This window comes from Gopherus evgoodei, chromosome 13 (genome assembly GCF_007399415.2).
Source record: "Gopherus evgoodei ecotype Sinaloan lineage chromosome 13, rGopEvg1_v1.p, whole genome shotgun sequence".
Lineage (NCBI taxonomy): Eukaryota > Metazoa > Chordata > Testudines > Testudinidae > Gopherus > Gopherus evgoodei.
In genome coordinates this window covers 22,258,554-22,275,197 of record NC_044334.1, presented here as the reverse complement: position 1 = coordinate 22,275,197, position 16,644 = coordinate 22,258,554, and the positions used below count along the sequence as shown (strand labels likewise).

Here is a 16,644-nt window from a genome sequence, read left to right as displayed (position 1 = left end):
TGTTGGAGTGGTGATTTTTGGGGGAGATCACATTTGCTCCATCTCCTGCCAGGGCTGCCCAGAGGATTTGAGGAGCCTGGGGCAATTTCGGGGGCCCCTTCCATAAAAAAAAGTTGCAATACTATAGAAAACTATATCTCTTGGGGGGCCCCTGTGGGGCCTGGGGCAAATTGCCCCACTTCCCCCTCCCCCCCCCCAGGGGAGCCCTGTCTCCTGCAGGAGGGCTGTAGAACATAGTGTAGGAGTGCTGACTGTCTCACCATTCAAAGACTCTGCAGTCTGAGCAGGGACTGCTGTAGGGCATGGTGTAGAAGTGCTAATGGGATGGAACTCAGAGCTCCTCTAGTTCTAGCTTCTCTCTGGGGAATCTGCAGGGGGAATGGGCACCTTCCTAAAGAACATCTCTGAGATCCTAGCATCGCTGCTGCTCACTCCTTGTGGGGGTGTTCTGGGAACTGTGTCTAACACCATCACTGACAACACTGTCCTTATTGGATTCACCCTGACAGAGTTAAGAGAAGCCTTCAAGGAGTTTGATAAAGACAAGGATGGGTTTATCAACTGCAGGGACCTGGGGAACTGCATGCGGACCATGGGCTACATGCCTACCGAGATGGAGCTCATAGAGCTATCCCAGCAGATCAACATGAATTGTGAGTGTGACCCCTCACTTGCATGTTCCCCTGTCACTGCCATTGTCTGCCTCGTATGCTGGGCTTTAGCTGTCAGTCTCTTGCTCTCATCTGTTCCTCCTCCTTTGTTCTCCTGGCTTCCTGCCTGCCTGCCTGTCACTCACTCTCTCTGCTAGCCCATCTGTCTGTTTGCCTAGTTCTCTGGGCATCAGTCAGTTTGCTTGTCTCCAGCCTACCAACCTATCTGGGTTTGTAGATAGTTAGTGAGGTATAAGAGCAATGTGTTGAGACAGATACACCAACATAGGACTGCCCTTGTTGTGTACACGGTCAAATGTTGCCCTCGATATGGGTGTTTAAGGTATTGGTGTGCAGCTACTGCATGTTGTTGTATTGAACCTGGTCTCTAGATGGTGTGTGCTGAGGAAGGAGATTGGGTGTTGAAAGGAGGGAGATCCTTTGGTGTGAGCATGGTGCTATGTCGGAGCAGAGTGCTGGGGTGTTTAGCTTGAGGTGTGAGAGTATTGAGGAGATAGCTCTGAGTGATGGGCTGAGGGGCTACCCTCTGTCCATCTGCTGTCACATGAAAGGTGGAATAATGGGGAAGTGTATTCACAAACCTGTCTGTGATTGGATATGGCTGTATTTGTGTCCTTTCCTTCTATTGTCAGTTCTTTGTCCTTACACTTGTCTGCAGCAGTGCTATATGGTGCCCACAGGAATATTCACTAGGCATTATTTGTTGTACTCCCTGGGCTAGAAAGTGTTAATCATCCAGAGAGGGAGCAGAAACAGTATCATGTGAAAATAACACATAACAAATAGCAGATAACCAGGGCACTGGTTGCCATGTGATCCACAGGCTGTATAACTAGGTCAGGCGGTGTGGTGATCCACAGGCTATATAACTAGGTCAGGTGGCCTGGTGATCCATAGGCTGTATAACTAAGTCATGCAGTCTGGTGATCCACAGGCTGTATAACTAGGTCAGGCGGTCTGGTGATCCACAGGCTGTATAACTAGGTCAGGCGGTCTGGTGATCCACAGGCTGTATAACTAGGTCAGGCGGTGTGGTGATCCACGGGCTGTATAACTAGGTCAGGCGGTGTGGTGATCCACGGGCTGTATAACTAGGTCAGGCGGTGTGGTGATCTACGGGCTGTATAACTAGGTCAGTCTGGTGATCTGACAAACAGGTAGGAATTTGAGGAACTCCATACCAATTGCAGCTACATCATAAAAAGGAAAATGCATTAATTCATTGAATACACTGCTTGTTACAATAGTTTGTCCAGCTGTGGTGTTGAGCTTCTGGGACAGATTTTCTCCTCTGCTCCAGTGCAGTATAGGGCCCATTCGGGAGATACAACTGGCTGAGGCAGAATTCCCTCTGTTCACACAAACCTGCAGGGCTGCCATGTGCTTGCTCACTCACAAGCCCTGAGGGATGGTGTATGCTGGGAACAGATCCATAGCACACAGTGCTGTGGGGATTCTGAGCTGCCTGCTGCCCATAGGCAGCCTGGGATGGCCTGCTGTAATTTAGAGGAGCTAGGACCCTTTCAGCCCTGTCCAGAATCCAGAGGGTGCAAAGATGGTGTAAAGCCACCTTTGTTTCTCCTCCCCCTGAACTGCACTCTCTGTGCTGTGCCTCCTGGAGAGTCAGATCCTGACGCTCCCATAGGTGGCTGATCTCCAGTGGAAGCCATGTGTGGATGTGTTACCCTGGGTGCTCGGCTGGGCTAAGGAGAAAGGGCGTATTAATGTCTTACATGCAAATTTCCCCTTGGTCCCAAGTGGGCGGCCATGTGGATTTTGAAGATTTTGTGGAGCTGATGGGACCAAAACTTTTGGCAGAAACTGCAGATATGATTGGTGTAAAGGAGCTACGTGATGCCTTCAGAGAGGTGAGCACCACCCCATGCTGCGGGACCCCCTCAGAGAGGTGAATGCCCCCTGTGCTGTGTGACCCCCTCAGAGAGTTGAGCACCCCCTCTCATGTAGTAAAAGTGGAGAGAAGGGGAGAGCAAAGGCAGGGAAGAGAGAAGATCAGTGGGGGAATGAGGAGGAGGAGTGAGCATATACAGTAAAGAGGGCCCTGAGAAGGAAAGAAGAGAAACCAAGTATGGAAAGAAGGGGAGCCCAAGGAGAGCAACAAGGAGAGCAAAGGCCTGAAAGGGAACAAAGGAGGAAGATGGGCCAAGCACAGCGATAATGTATAGGGTCTGTGAGGAGAGGAAAAGGACCTGAGGGAACAGGGTGGTATCAGAGCAGGAGGAGAGAAGATGCCTAAGGAAGGAAAGAGAGAGCCAAGAGAGACTCAGGGGACCTCATGGACAAATATATGCACTCAGAAGGGGAAAACATGGGACCCAAGTCTGGAGACTGTAGGTACCCAAGAAAGCAAGTCAGGGTCCACTTCAGCTGACTGTGCTCTTTCTACTGTTGTTTGTTGTCTCCCTGCAGTTTGACACCAACGGTGATGGAGAGATCAGCACCAGTGAGCTGCGGGAGGCCATGAAGAAGCTGCTGGGGCAGCAGGTGGGCCATCGGGATATTGAAGAGATCATCCGAGATGTGGACCTGAATGGAGATGGGCACGTGGATTTCGAAGGTGAGAGAGAATGCGCTACTGTCCATCTTCACTGGGGCAGGCAGGATTTCGGATCAGAGACTGGGTCATTGCCCTGCTTCAGGAATACAGGAAGGAAAATGATCTCTATGTTCTAAGAGGCCCAGGTATCTGTGGAATGGGGTGAGAGGCAGCCTGATCAGAATCTCCTGGGATTCTCCCTAGTTAGGATAAGGCTATTGGGGGAGAGATGGCTAGTGTAGGAAATTCCTGGTTAGTAGTGTCTGGCTGTACAACTCTTCTCAATGGATCTCAGTGATAAGCATGTCTCCATGGATCACATACTAGGACAGACTGTCCCTATGTCAGAAGAGAAACCTCTTTGTGGCCATGTGCAGCCCAATGGTGGATTTCTGTTTCCTCCTCAATGCCCCCTGGGTACATATGCAGGCGGCTAGCCTGAGCTACTACCCATACCGCCGTGGCCACACTGCTATTTTAGTGTGCTAGCCTGAGCAGAGCTAGTGCATTTACATTTATTCAAGTTGGGAATCACATATCCCAGCTGCTGTGTAGACATACTGTGTCAGTGTCCATCAAAGAATTTAGTGTGGAAATGAGACATTATGTTGTTCTAAGGCAGGTGTCCCAAATTATGAACTGCCCTGGCTAGTGGGATCCTGCAACACGTTGCGTAAACTCTCCAATGTCAGTAAAGAAATCAAACTAGTGAGCAGTGTGGGTGGGGCTTTCCTGTTGGCTGCATAGTGTCTCAGGATGGTGAGAGGTGGGATGGGAATGTGTTGGTGCAGTTGGTGTGTTCTCTAGCCTCTCTGTTTGTCAATGGCTGCAGAGTTTGTTAGGATGATGTCCCGTTGAAGATTACACTCCTCTGAAGAGGAACCAGCACCTCAGTGAGGGCAGAAGAGACCTGAGTGGAGCATCTAGCCCCGATGTTCCCATGCAAAGGTTAATAGGCTGGATGCATTTGAGACCGTGCGAGATGACCCGCCTCTCCTGCCCCAAAGTGGTCCCCACACTCCTCCACCCTTTCACACTGTGAAAGACTCATAATGTCCTGTAACTGGAATTATTCCTCCAAGAAGGCGACAGCAGGAAACTGCAGCGCCAGGACAAACCATGATGTTTTCATGAGATGTTTGCAACTTTAGACTCCTCCTCTCCTGCTTTTATTCTCCCACCAACTGCTGAAAAGCAAGAGAAGGAGAAAGCCTCTCAGATTGGGGAATGAAAGCAAAGCCATCTGGGCTTGGTAGCTGCAGCAGGTCGTGCTCTGCACCTGTTGGATTTCCTTGGTGAACTGTATCCGTGTTTGCTGTGTGTCTGTCTGGAGTTATTTATGCCTCCCTGGTACATTCTTGTGTCTTCTGTGGTTATGTTTACCGAGAGCAACTACAAATACATGTTTGGGGAAAAAAAAAGGTGATAAATGTGCAAACTGAAGCTGTGTGTGCAGCCCTGGCCTTTCTGTGGGAGATGAAGGGTGGGCTGGAGGGAGGAGCATCTGCCAACCGATCCACTCCAACCAGACTACTTTGGGACCCATATTGTGGCTGGGGAGACAAGCTGGAGCCAGGGGAGGTAGGTGCTGCTTGTTGCAGGATTGGTGATTGGGTGCTGTTCAGGGTGAGTGATACCTCCAGCCAATCTAGTCACAGGCAGCATAATGCAAACATGATATACATACTGCCAGGTACCAAAGACTTAATGGTCTAAATTCCTCCTTGCTGGAAATCCATTTAAGTCAGTGGAGTTACACCAGGGATTACAGTGTCTGAGGCTGTACAGTCATCCAGAATACAGAGACTCTGTCTGTCTGTCTGTTGCCTACTAAGAAGTGCACCCTAGAACACAGTATGTGACTCTGCAGTATGTACCAACATACTGGCCCCCAAGCTCTTCCTGTCCCTCTTCTATAGCATCAGGTGCATATCCCCTCTCTTTATCCTTCTCTTTATCCTAGGCTGTCCCTTGGACTCTCCTATCCCCCCCTCACTCTTTGTGTCTCAGGCATATGCTGGGGCTGCCCCATTCACATCCCCATTTCTCTAGGCTGGGGCTTTCAGTCACTCATTAGATCATTGGGCCCAGTTCCTCCTGCAGTTCAAGGGGCATTATCCCCTCTCTCTGGATTTCTCAGAGTCTCCTGGGAGCATTTTCTTATCCTTGGCTGTCCCTCTTCCCACGGTAGGGGCTGAGATACAAGAGCCTCCTACTAGCCCAGTGTTGCTATTCATTTTTTTCCCCTTGGACCGCCAGGTTCCAACATTCTGTTTGTCCCAAAGGCGCAATGCCCTGAATGAAGATTTTCCCTTGCTTCAGTTTGCTTGTTGCTGTGGCAGTCAGTCTGTAATTGACATTCCAGCAGTGGGAGCATGTATGAGAGTGTGCGTGTATGAGAGTATTTGGACAGGAGTGTGTGGGCGGGTTTGTGTGTGTATGTAGGGAATGCATGGGAGCGGGCAGATGGCTATTTGCATTGGAGATCTCTGTGTGTGCGCGTGCAATACTACTATAGGTATGTGGGGGTGCTCACCAGAGGTGAAAGAAAAGTGTATGTACAAGTAGTTGTACATAATACTGAAGCAAACATGCAGGGCTGTGATATGTGTGTGCAGTGTGTGTGTGCAGTGCACAGATACTGCTGTGATGAGCACAGTACAGAATCCTAGCTAGTTATATAGCCATGTGTATGATGGGAATGTTTGTATAGGCATGTCCCTAAGCAATGGAAGTGTGTGTGCTTGCATGTCCTCTGTGTGTGTGTGTGTGTGTGTGTGTGTGTGTGTGTGTGTGTGTGTGTGTGTGTGCAAAGTGCAATGGGAATGTGTGAAGTGATGGAACAGCATGTGTATGTGTGAGTGATGAGGGGGAGTGTGCATGGATGCCCCTGTGTATGCATGTGATGGGAATGCCTGCATAGGTGTTGAGTGTTGATGCATGTGTGTGTGATAAGTGTACATGTACATGGCATACTGAGCAATAGGAACATTGCAGGGGTGTGTGTGTGATGGGAATGAGTTTGCATGTGTGTGGCCCCTGGATGAATGGGTAAAATAGTCACAGTAACTGTCTGTTTGGCTGCCTGCTTGCTGCCTGCCCCTGCACTGAGGCTCCTCTGCCTGCAGCAACAGATGGTGGGACACTGTCTTAATTTATTTAAAAACATAAGTCCATTCATGGAGGTTGCACAGAGTCCAAATTGCACAGGATTCCCCAGAATGCATAATCTCACTCACTGGGCACATTCTCTGCTCATTACTGCTGCTGGGGGCTTACAAATAATCACGTATGCTTAGAGTAACCCTGCCAAAGCATCAGCCTGGAGGATGCAGGTGCAGTGCATGTGTTGGGGGAAGGGTGCTCTCTGACAGATGGAAGGTAGAGAGGTCCCTTTCCTGTCTGGTGATGGTAGAGACTGGAGGCTTTCTCACTCTGATCTGGGGCTGTCTGGAAGAAAAGAATATCACTAAACACAATTTCACCTGTGAATCTTGAGTCCAGCTCTGCTGTATGGAGCCACTGGGGCCATGGATTGCATCAGGGCACAGCATGAAGAGGCTGTAGTTGGGCTAGAGTAGACATGAAAGCCCAAGGCATCTGTTGAGGAAAGTCTTGGCATCCCCCATAAACCCACTGGCTCCTCAATGCAGGATCAACTGCGTGATAGGTTAGAGGGGGCTGGTCTGGATGCATGCAGTAATTGCTGTTGGTGCCAGCAGAATCTCTTCCTCTCAGGGATGGTTTTATCTCCCTATGCAACCTCGAATAATCCCAGGGAGTTTTGCTACTTTTTTGTGCTGACAGGGTCAGAGATTAAATCTTCAATCTAATAATCTCATTCCAGGGATAATCCTTTTGCTTTCATCTCCCAGCCAGTGCCAGGAAGGCTTCCAAATAGCCCTGAAAGACAATATGGAACAAGCAAGGCTCCGTCTGTCTCCCTTCTCTCTTGCTGTGGCCCTGTGCTCATCAGGATAAGCCCCAAGGCCTCAGGCTGCTGTCTCTAAGTGCTTTTGTCCTTAGCTGAGTGTGACCGTGTTGCCCCTCAAGATAGCCACATCCTGTTTCAGTCTATCATGTTCACTGAGCCCTGGTTCTGCCTCCCATCCATGGGTCTCTATTCTCTGTTTTAGCCACCCTAACTATGGATAATTCCTATGGATAATATAGCCTGTAACTTCCCGCCACAGTAAATGACTGGGGCCTTAAGAGGACTAATTGAAGTCACCATCCGTGCAGAATATAGGCCCAACACATGAATTAATCTAATTTCGCTGCTGCTTCTAGAGGATGGAGACAGCTCCAGGGATTGGGAAGAAGACACTGGGCCTTTCACTTGTAGGTTACAAGTGTAAACCCAGCATGGGTCAGGGGACTGGCTGGTTTAGCAGATTAGTAACAAGATACAGAGCCTTTTGTGTCTATAGCACCAGCTCCCATCTAAATTGGTAGTGTCTGAATGTTACGGACAACGTCAGTGGCCTATTGCAGGTGGGGATGGGATGGTCTCAGTCCTCATTAGTGAAAGCTGGGTTCAACGACCCACCTGACAGTGGCTGCAGAGGGACCGAGAACTGAATCATGGAGGCTGAACGCCCCTCTTGCAGTTAGACCTAGCTCCCAGGCCCTCACCTCTTTTGCCAAATCGGATGTTAAGCAAGCCTGCTACTCAGTGAATAATAAGCAGTCTGGCTGGCACAGAGGAAGATACTCTCTTAACTGGAGAGATGAGTGTGGTATTGGGGAGGGGAGAGACAACAATATGCCACTTTCCCTTTCTCCTGTTCATAGCAGAGACGTGACCCTTTCCAAGCCAGCTGAGTCTTAGAATTGAAAGGAAGCAGAAGAAATAAAGAGGCCACTTACAACTCGAGGCCTGCCCAGCACCAGCCCAACAGGAGGAGCACCTCCCTCTGAGACAGGAAGGAAGGAGGTCCAAGGTCAGTGTCAGAGGAAGGGATACCCCTTGTGTGACATGCGACCAGGCAGGGTGCAATGGGCCAGGTTTGCTCATTCACATCCCATAGGAAGCTGAAGTGGGCCTGATACAGAAAAGCACCAGAGGCCAGCCATTAGGTCTCTGTGTAATCTCCTCCAAGCAACCCCAATAAAAACCCTCTTCACCAGCAACTGTGCAATCCTGAGTGACACATACTAGCCCTGAGTGAAGCAGCAGGTGCATTAGGATGGCAGTGGCTGCCCCTCCTCCAGACAAACCCTCCCTAGTTGTGTGAGCCCCTTCCTGGGTCACAGGCCAGAACAAAAGGGCAGGAGGGGCTCCCAGCATGCAGTGTAACCTGCTTGGACTGAACGAAGCAAGGCACAGTGATCTGTGTGTCTCTATGGGCTGCACCTCAGGACTACAGATAAAAGTGAAGAGTGTGTGAGGTAGGGGCTGTGCTTGAGCAACCCCTTCATAAAGCACAGCCCAGCTCCAGGCCCCTTTCTGTGTCCCTGCCGGGCAAAGGTTGCCCCGCCTTGACATGGGCTGGCCGACTGCTCAGGTTTGTCATGGCTGAGCGACGTCAGCCAGCAAAGGCCCCTCACCAGCAGTGCTGCCAGGTCTTGCCATGGCATGCCCCACAGCGAAGGGATTCTGGCTGGGCTGAAGCCTGGCTGGAGATGAGGCAAAAAGCTTCAGGCCGCTCACAAGATTGAGCCCTGCCTGAGGGACTGAGCCCAGCCCCCCGATTGGCTATCTGCCCCCCTTACTTGCCTCCTGGAGCCCAGCAACAGTCAGAGTTGCTGTAGGAAGAGCTTCCTCAGCTACCCAGAAGCAACTCTCGCAGGAGGAGGGAAGGGAGCAGCAAGAACTCAGCAGCTCTGCTCCCTTTTGTGAGCAGTGGGAACAGCCCTCTACTCTGCCCTGCAGCACTCAGCCTGGGGAGGGGCAGGGGTACAGAGGGGTTCCTGCTGCAGCCTCTTCCAGGTGTGTGTGGAGGGGGGTGAAGAACCCAGCAGGAGCAAAAGTGAGGCTTGGGGGCTGAACTGATGGAGGTGGGGGATGTGCTCAACTGAAGGGGGGCTGAACTTATGGGGCAGAAATGAAAGGGGAGCTGCAGGGGTAGAGCTGATGATGGGATTGGTTTGGAGGTTGGGAGGCATCAGTAATTGCTGGGCAGGAGACGGGCAGATGTGGGTGTGAGCACTTCTCCAGCAGGGGTCAAAATCACATTTCCCAGTAAATTTGGGACAGTGGACAACACTACTTGTCACACACACATGGAGGGAGTGGGCAAGGGGAGTTCAAAAATCAAAAGACTGACCAAAAACCGTATAAAAATGTTAATGTTCATGATTTTTTGGGGTCTGATTCATGATTTTTGATCACCGGAGGTTGCCCAGTCAGAGGGTTTCTCAGCCACTTCTGCTCATAACTGATAACGGCCAACATGTGTATACATGCTTTTGGCACTGACTGCCCCTGGGGACCCCAAAGTGCTTTATAAACTTTAGACTCACAGCACCAATAAAATGCAGCCACCTGGGGCAGCGGGAAGGAATTTCAGCTAAAGAAGCAGAGGCAACCTCTCTACTGCCAAAAAAGTGCCAGGGGATCCTTAATGTCCATGCACAGTGGAGAAGGGCTCTGCTTTGAAGGTGCTTTGATCTGAAGTCCCCCACACAGTAAAATATCTGGTGCTCAGTGTATATACCTCAATGGGATCTCAGGGCTCAGTTGATCCTGTGTGGACTTGAACCCATGGAAAGATGAGCTTGAACCTGGAGTTTATATCTCAAAACCATCCCCTTCCTTTTTGTGGGTGTTTTACAGACAGGCTATTCTTGTTCATCCTCCCCTTGGCCATTTCATTTCCCTTTTCTAGCTAATGACTCCACGACAACTCATTACAGTAACTTGTGACATACAAAGAATTTAAGTGCTTAGAAGCTGTGCTGCTGACCCGCTGACCCAAGCTCCTGACAGCTTACACTGAGAAATCTTGAGGAATTAGTGAGGATTGGCTGTAATTGGTATAAATGAGCCTAACGTGGCCTCCCTCTGCCCTGCCAACAGAATGGCATTCTTCCAGGACAGGCTGCTTTCACTCTCTTGCTAATTGAGTTTGGGGGACACCCAGCAGGTTACAGGCACAGCAAGGAGATTAGACTGGATTTAATCCATCCAGGCACTGGGTCTGTCTGAGCTCGGGGGTGATGCCATTGCCACCCAAGTAACTTTTGTTCCCTGATCGGCCTGAAGGACTGTCAGGAGCAGGCAAGAGTCCAGCATGATGGGGCTTGATTTTGAGAGGTGCTAAGCATGCTGAGTGCCCACTGATTTCTATGGGTGCTTATGATGTCTTACAATCAGGCCTTTCTCTGCCTCTTGCAATATTAATAAGCCCTTCTTTGTGGCAGTGCTGCTGTGGGGCCCAGTTACATCGCTTCCATAGCAAGTGAACCAGGCTCATCTAGAGCTACACACTAACGTGGACTTAACCAGTGCACTGAGTCCCCATCAGGGAGCTGGAACTACTTGTCTACGGCTTGTGTATTGCCATGGACAAGGCTAATTCATGTAAAATTCTCAGAGCACTAGTACATCTCCTAGGACTCTCGTTATCACTGGGGCTGAAGAGCGCAGGCACTGTCCTCTCTGTAGCTTGTTTGGGCAGACCTCTCGTTCTGTTCACTGCCATATCACTCTTATGGTGACAGGGTGCTGCTGAGAGTGCTGATGTTCTGGAGGCAACTTAGGACAGGTAAACCCTCCAGTCCTAAAGCCATCTTGCTGGATTCAGAGCTGAATACTATGGATTCCTTGTGTGTGGAAAGAATGAGGCCAGATGGCAGAATGAGATGGAGTCAGATTGGTCAGGAACAGACCGAGACTAGAGTCCTAGCTAGCTAGAGCCTAGGATCATGGCCTTTTGGAGACGTTCCTGTGAATTTGCTTAACAGTAAAATCTACAGAGAGACAAGTTGAGTGAGGTAATATCTTTAATTCAGTAAAATTTCTACTCAGCTGAGGGTAGATACAAAAGAAAGACCTGTCTGCACATAGCCCTCTAAGCAGCTCCTGGTCTGAGGCAGACAGTCAGAATGCAGCCAGGAATTCTGCAATTGCAGTTTGAACAAATTATTGATTTTTTCAGCCCTGACTCATGGCCTAGTGTTCCTGAGGAAGGAGCCATCTATTTGCAAACATGTAGGACCCTTCTGGCCCGATAGGTATCTGCACCAGGGTTGACTCCTGCCAGATTCAGAATAATCTAAAGGGGAAGAAAGCCTTTCTATTCTGGGACAGCAACAGCACTTGTAGCTTCCTTGCTGGACCAGTTTGAGGAGTATGTCCTCTGAATCACGGAACCAGCAACGCCAGCTTGTATCTCATTGGAGGATCTCAGACAGCTTTACAAACAGACAATTAAGGCTCCGAATACCACTAAATAATAGAAGGTATCATTGACAAATGGAGGCAAAAAGAAGTTAGTGACTGGGCCAAGGCCACAGAACTAGTCTGTAGAAGCACTGGGATTAGAACTCAGGAGTTCTGATTTGCTGTACCCTGTTCTATTTAGGCTGATTTGCTGCTCCTAAGGTTTAGCCTGGGTCACCTCTGGCCCAATTGATTCAGGCTACACATGCAATATTCATTCACACTTTTGTTTAACAACAGTTATTCAACTGTCCTCATGTGGAGCATACAACTGGGTAATTCAGTCTCTAAAAATAGCATCCTGCTTTTACCATATGGGCAGCATTCACAGTACAACCAAAACAGGGTACCCTCTAGTCTAGAGGACACTTCATATGTAATGGCTGCAAGAACCATCATGTTTGCAATACCAAGGCTTCTGCCTATTCAGCAATGGGCAGTGGAACTACCCAAAGGTCATAAAAATCTCTCAATTAGTACATATGTTGAAACTTTAACCAATTTTAGCGATAATATTGGAGCAAATCAAGTGAGGACTTAGAAGTTTCATGGCAGCAGAGAGAAAATAAGATGGATCCTGCACCCAAACCACAAGTGTGAACTAAAGGGGAATTAATCTACCTTTCAGCAGTAATTACATGCAGTTGAGTAATTCTGATTCCATCCAGTACAGAGCTGTAACACACACCAAAATACAGTAACATGTAATACAAATTTTAAATACCTAAAAAAACCCCAAGAAACATGTTTCCTGTTTGTTACTAAAGTCTGTGAAAAAGGGAGTGTTCATCACGATTTCAATGCATGAGAGAGGCCAGAGCATTTTGCAATTGGAAAATTAAAGTTTGATTTATTAGGTTTTGTGTGTGCAGTTAATTTAACATTGGTTTAATATTTTTTTCACCAATTTTTCTACTAACTAACAAGACTAACATTAAAACAACAGTAAAAGCTTCCAGTCTCTCATGGTGCTGCTTAGCAGTCCTTTAGTCATGACTAAGGGCTAGGTTCTGGGGTCTGTCCATACGGAGCAGTGTGTAGGATTAGGGCTTCAGTCAGCAGACTGGACATCCCATTCCTTGAAAATTCCCAGTCACAGAGATATTAGAGGAACACAACTTGGAATATTTATTTCTAATAATACACTGTTCTAAATGAGTCCCTTTCAATAGCAAGGAAAGGCCATTTAAAAAGCATAAGGGTTTGCTGCTTTCCTGATGATGTTTAGAAGGGTCTGTTGGGTGGACCAGAGAGCAACATCACTACATCTGCTTAGAGCCATCTCTCCGCTCCTTCCTCTCTTGGCACACACCTGCCTGATGCCTCCTCAGTTTGTTTTGCTGCCAGGACCTTGGGTTAAGCGTATGAGATCCCCCTGAGCAGTGCTTGAGAGTTGCACGCTAACAGATGAGATGGGAAGTGCAATTAACCATCATCAGTGAAACTGACTGCACACAAAATGCTGTCAAACAGCCAATGAAAATGTTGAAAAAACAAAATATTTTATCTTTAATCTGTGTCAGCAATACCAATTTTAACAACAGGCACAGTATTTTCAGAAGGAAAAGTGATTTTCAGGACAACAGTGCTGGCTATTTTAAAAATGAGTTGGAAAATGCATTTTGTAATTAATGAACTGGGAATAGTAGAAAGGCTGCAGTCACTTACTGATATTGACTACACCTTGATACATGGCCATGTTTTCCTCCATTTCAAATGTCATTTCAATGGGAGATAGATGCCTACATATTTTAGAGGATTTCTTTTTAAGGGTGTCACCTTTGGAAAGCATTTGTTTCTCTATGAGCATAGATTACCTCTAATAAAACTAATTTTCCCGCTATATTGTTCTGGGCTTCCCCTCTTCTAGAGATTGGCATTTGAGAATGAGGCTCCAGGAATGGGAGTTGACTCAAAGTGTTTTTGTGGATGGCACTGCCTGTCACCAGCTCTAGGGGACGCGCTGCAGAGCCAGGCCTCTGGCTGCATTTATTTATTTTTTCTTTAAGAACATGGTCTTGCCACATTCCTTTGGACAAGGAATCGCAAAGCATTTTGGGACACAGTTCTAACCACATACTACCCTCTAGTGACCAATGTATGCAAAATCAGGACTGGCTCCTTTATTCATCCTATTATGAAAGGAGTTAAAGGGATCTCACTTGTGGGGCTTCACACTCTGCAGGTCTTAGGAATGATTTCTTTAGTATGCTGTCGCTGAACCAACTCAGCTTTTGCAAGGCTTTATTTGCCAAGACTTCTCAAGGTGCTTTAGAAAAGATGTAGAATAATTTCAACTACAATCTGTAGTGCTGAAGTTGTGATTAAAGGCAAAGACTGGACAAAAAGACTATGGAGCTCTTTTTTAAAAATATGGCAGTGCCTCTGGCCAAAGTGTAGGATAAAACATGGTAAGTGGCCAGTGTGATAGCCACTCAGTGTTGCAAGTTTAGGAGCAAGTAGGACATCAGATGAACCCATCTCCAGTCTGAGACTTCCAGGGGTAACAGAGAGAGAGAGAGAGGATCACAACAAGAATGACATTAATGGTCATACTGGGGCAAATATGAAAATCATGAGGCTATTTGGCCCCATTTACCATGGGCAAGAACATAGTTAAAAAATAAGGTTTCATCCAAACTTCAGCTGTGAAGTCCCATGCCAGGTCCTCCAAAGATCTTGTCATAGTCCTCCAGGATAACATAAGGACACGTGAGGACTGGACAATTCTGTAAAACACAATATGGGGGAGGGGCGTATGTGAGGATTAGGTGCAATAACTTTAAAGCCTTTAAGGAGCAATAAAGGACACAAATACTTTCTTTCCCTGGCAGTTCACCTTTCAACTGCATTTATTATGAAGATCAGAAAAGGTCCCTAAGACCTTTGATTTCCCAGTATCTTCACTTTCTGCAATTACCCCAGAAACCTTTCACTTCTCTGTCTCACCACCTCTTGTGCTTTCCCGAGACATTTTGCTTCCCCTCTCACACCAACTCAGAGATCTCTTAGTAGACACCATTCACAGAGTCTTTTCACTTCCCTCAGTCTCAAGAGACATTTAATGTGTTTTGCTGGGTCCTGTGTTTATGCCATCTTGGATTCTGGACAGTGCATTGCATAGGAATAGTGTATTGCTTGGACTAAAACTGGGTTAACACTCCCTATAAAAAGCATAAACACAAAGGAAGCACTGTTCTGATCTGACAAAAAGCTGCACCTAAAGAAACTGCTTGATGAGTCTCTCTCAGCGGCTGTGGCTACCCCCATCTTGTTTCAGTATAGTTTGTGCTCTAACTGGTTTCCCATCCATCTACTCAGCATAGTAATGGGCACTCAAATAAAAAGTGACAGGTAGAGGCAGGATTAACTGTGGCAACAGAGAATGGAACGAAAAGCATTTTAAACAGACTCTGCCCTGATGTTTAAAGAAAAGCTCTACCTGCTTGTCTAAGCAATCCGTAAGTTTGTAAAACAAGAGTCACATCTCATTAGGAATAACCTGTGAGATGTGTTTGAGAGTAGTGTTAACCACATTTGGCTGCAGTTGCTTGGTTGCTGAATGTCAGCAACTGTATGATGTAAACTAAGCAGGGGTTCTCAAACTGGGGGTCGGGACCCCTCAGGGGGTTGCGAGGTTATTACATGGGGGGGGGTCGCAAGCTGCCAGCCTCCACCCCAAACCCTGTTTCACCTCCAGCATTTATAATGGTGCTAAATATATAAAAAAGTGTTTTTAATTTATAAGGGGGGGGGTCAAACTCAGAGTCCTGCTATGTGAAAGGGGTCACCAGTACAAAAGTTTGAGTATGGGATGACTCCATCTAGAGAATTCAGTCAAGTTGGGTCAGATGCTACAGTCCTTATCCAGAACTCCTAATGATGCTAACAGGATGTTCTCTGCATCAGGATAATAGGATCTAGTTCTATGTCCATATAAATAAAATAAATGATTACATAAAAAATGGAAATCACATTATTCTCACAGATTACACCTTTCCAGTTTCTCTGCAAATAGAGAAACTAGAACTGGAGGGCTGATGTAAATGAAGGAAAGAGATAGAAAGAAGGAAAGCGAGACAGCTGGAAGGACAGAGAGAAATGCCAAGAAGTGGGAGAGAAGTGTATAGGTGGGACACCAAGTGAGGAAACCCTGATCTAAAAAGTCTTCCTTTGAACATGTAGTTGTTTGGTGCATGGATGTCTTGCAGGAACTGCCCTACCTGGGGTCAAGATCTACTTGGCTTCTTGACAGTTTCCATTATGAACACAGACATGAACTCCTTTCTTTCATTTCGCGATTGCCTATGTGTAGGAGGGGTTGGAGCCTCCGCTTATGGGTTAAACCAGAAGCTGAAATTAAAAATGTGGCTTCCTAACCTGCCCTGAAATGCCAGGTCCCATCTGTCAAATTCTCTTCAGGCACCTCGAGCACCCAACGCAGGAACTGGTGACGCTTAAAGAAGCGTTTCACAAACGTCCTCCCCCTCCATCAACAAAAGAAACCAGTCACCCCCTGCACCTCGCCATGGGCTGGATCTCCACCAGGAGCAGAGCTGCTGCACCCAGCACCCCATGGGGATCCCCTTCCCTGAGGCTACGGGGCCCCAGCCCCCACATGGGCATCCCCCCCCGAGGCTACAAGCCCCGGTCCCTACACGGGGATCCTCCTCCCGAGGCTACGGGGCCCCAGCCCCCACATGGGGATCCCCCCCGAGGCTACGGGGCCCCGGTCCCCACACGGGGATTCCCCCCCCGAGGCTACGGGGCCCCGGTCCCCACACGGGGATCCCCCTCCCGAGGCTACGGGGCTCCGGTCCCCACACGGGCCCCCTTCTCTCCCTGGGATAGAGGGACTCGGGTCTGATAAGAACCGTCATTCCGCTGGCGACGGGGAAGGTGACGGTTGCTATGGGAACCCCCACATGCTGAGCCACCCGCCTACTTCCGTTCTGTTGCCTTCCCACAATGCATTACGTTCCAGCGCGTTAGAGCTTCCTGATTGGTGGGCCCCTTGGGAGCGATCTCGGAGA

At 48.3% G+C, this 16,644-nt stretch overlaps 1 protein-coding gene across 4 annotated transcripts in view; it reads left to right on the top strand.

Annotated features, from left to right (window-relative positions):
• The window catches only part of CABP1 (calcium binding protein 1), a 41,694-nt gene extending 32,577 nt beyond the window's left edge, over positions 1-9,117 (top strand). For all 4 annotated transcript variants that reach the window (XM_030582584.1, XM_030582583.1, XM_030582585.1 and 1 more), the window contains 4 exons: positions 510-653; positions 2,430-2,539; positions 3,099-3,246; positions 4,058-9,117. In XM_030582584.1, coding sequence (XP_030438444.1) covers positions 510-653; positions 2,430-2,539; positions 3,099-3,246; positions 4,058-4,083 — 428 coding nt within the window. In that variant the 3' untranslated portion in view covers positions 4,084-9,117. The remainder of the gene's footprint in view (positions 1-509; positions 654-2,429; positions 2,540-3,098; positions 3,247-4,057) is intronic.
• The last annotated feature ends 7,527 nt before the right edge of the window (positions 9,118-16,644 follow it).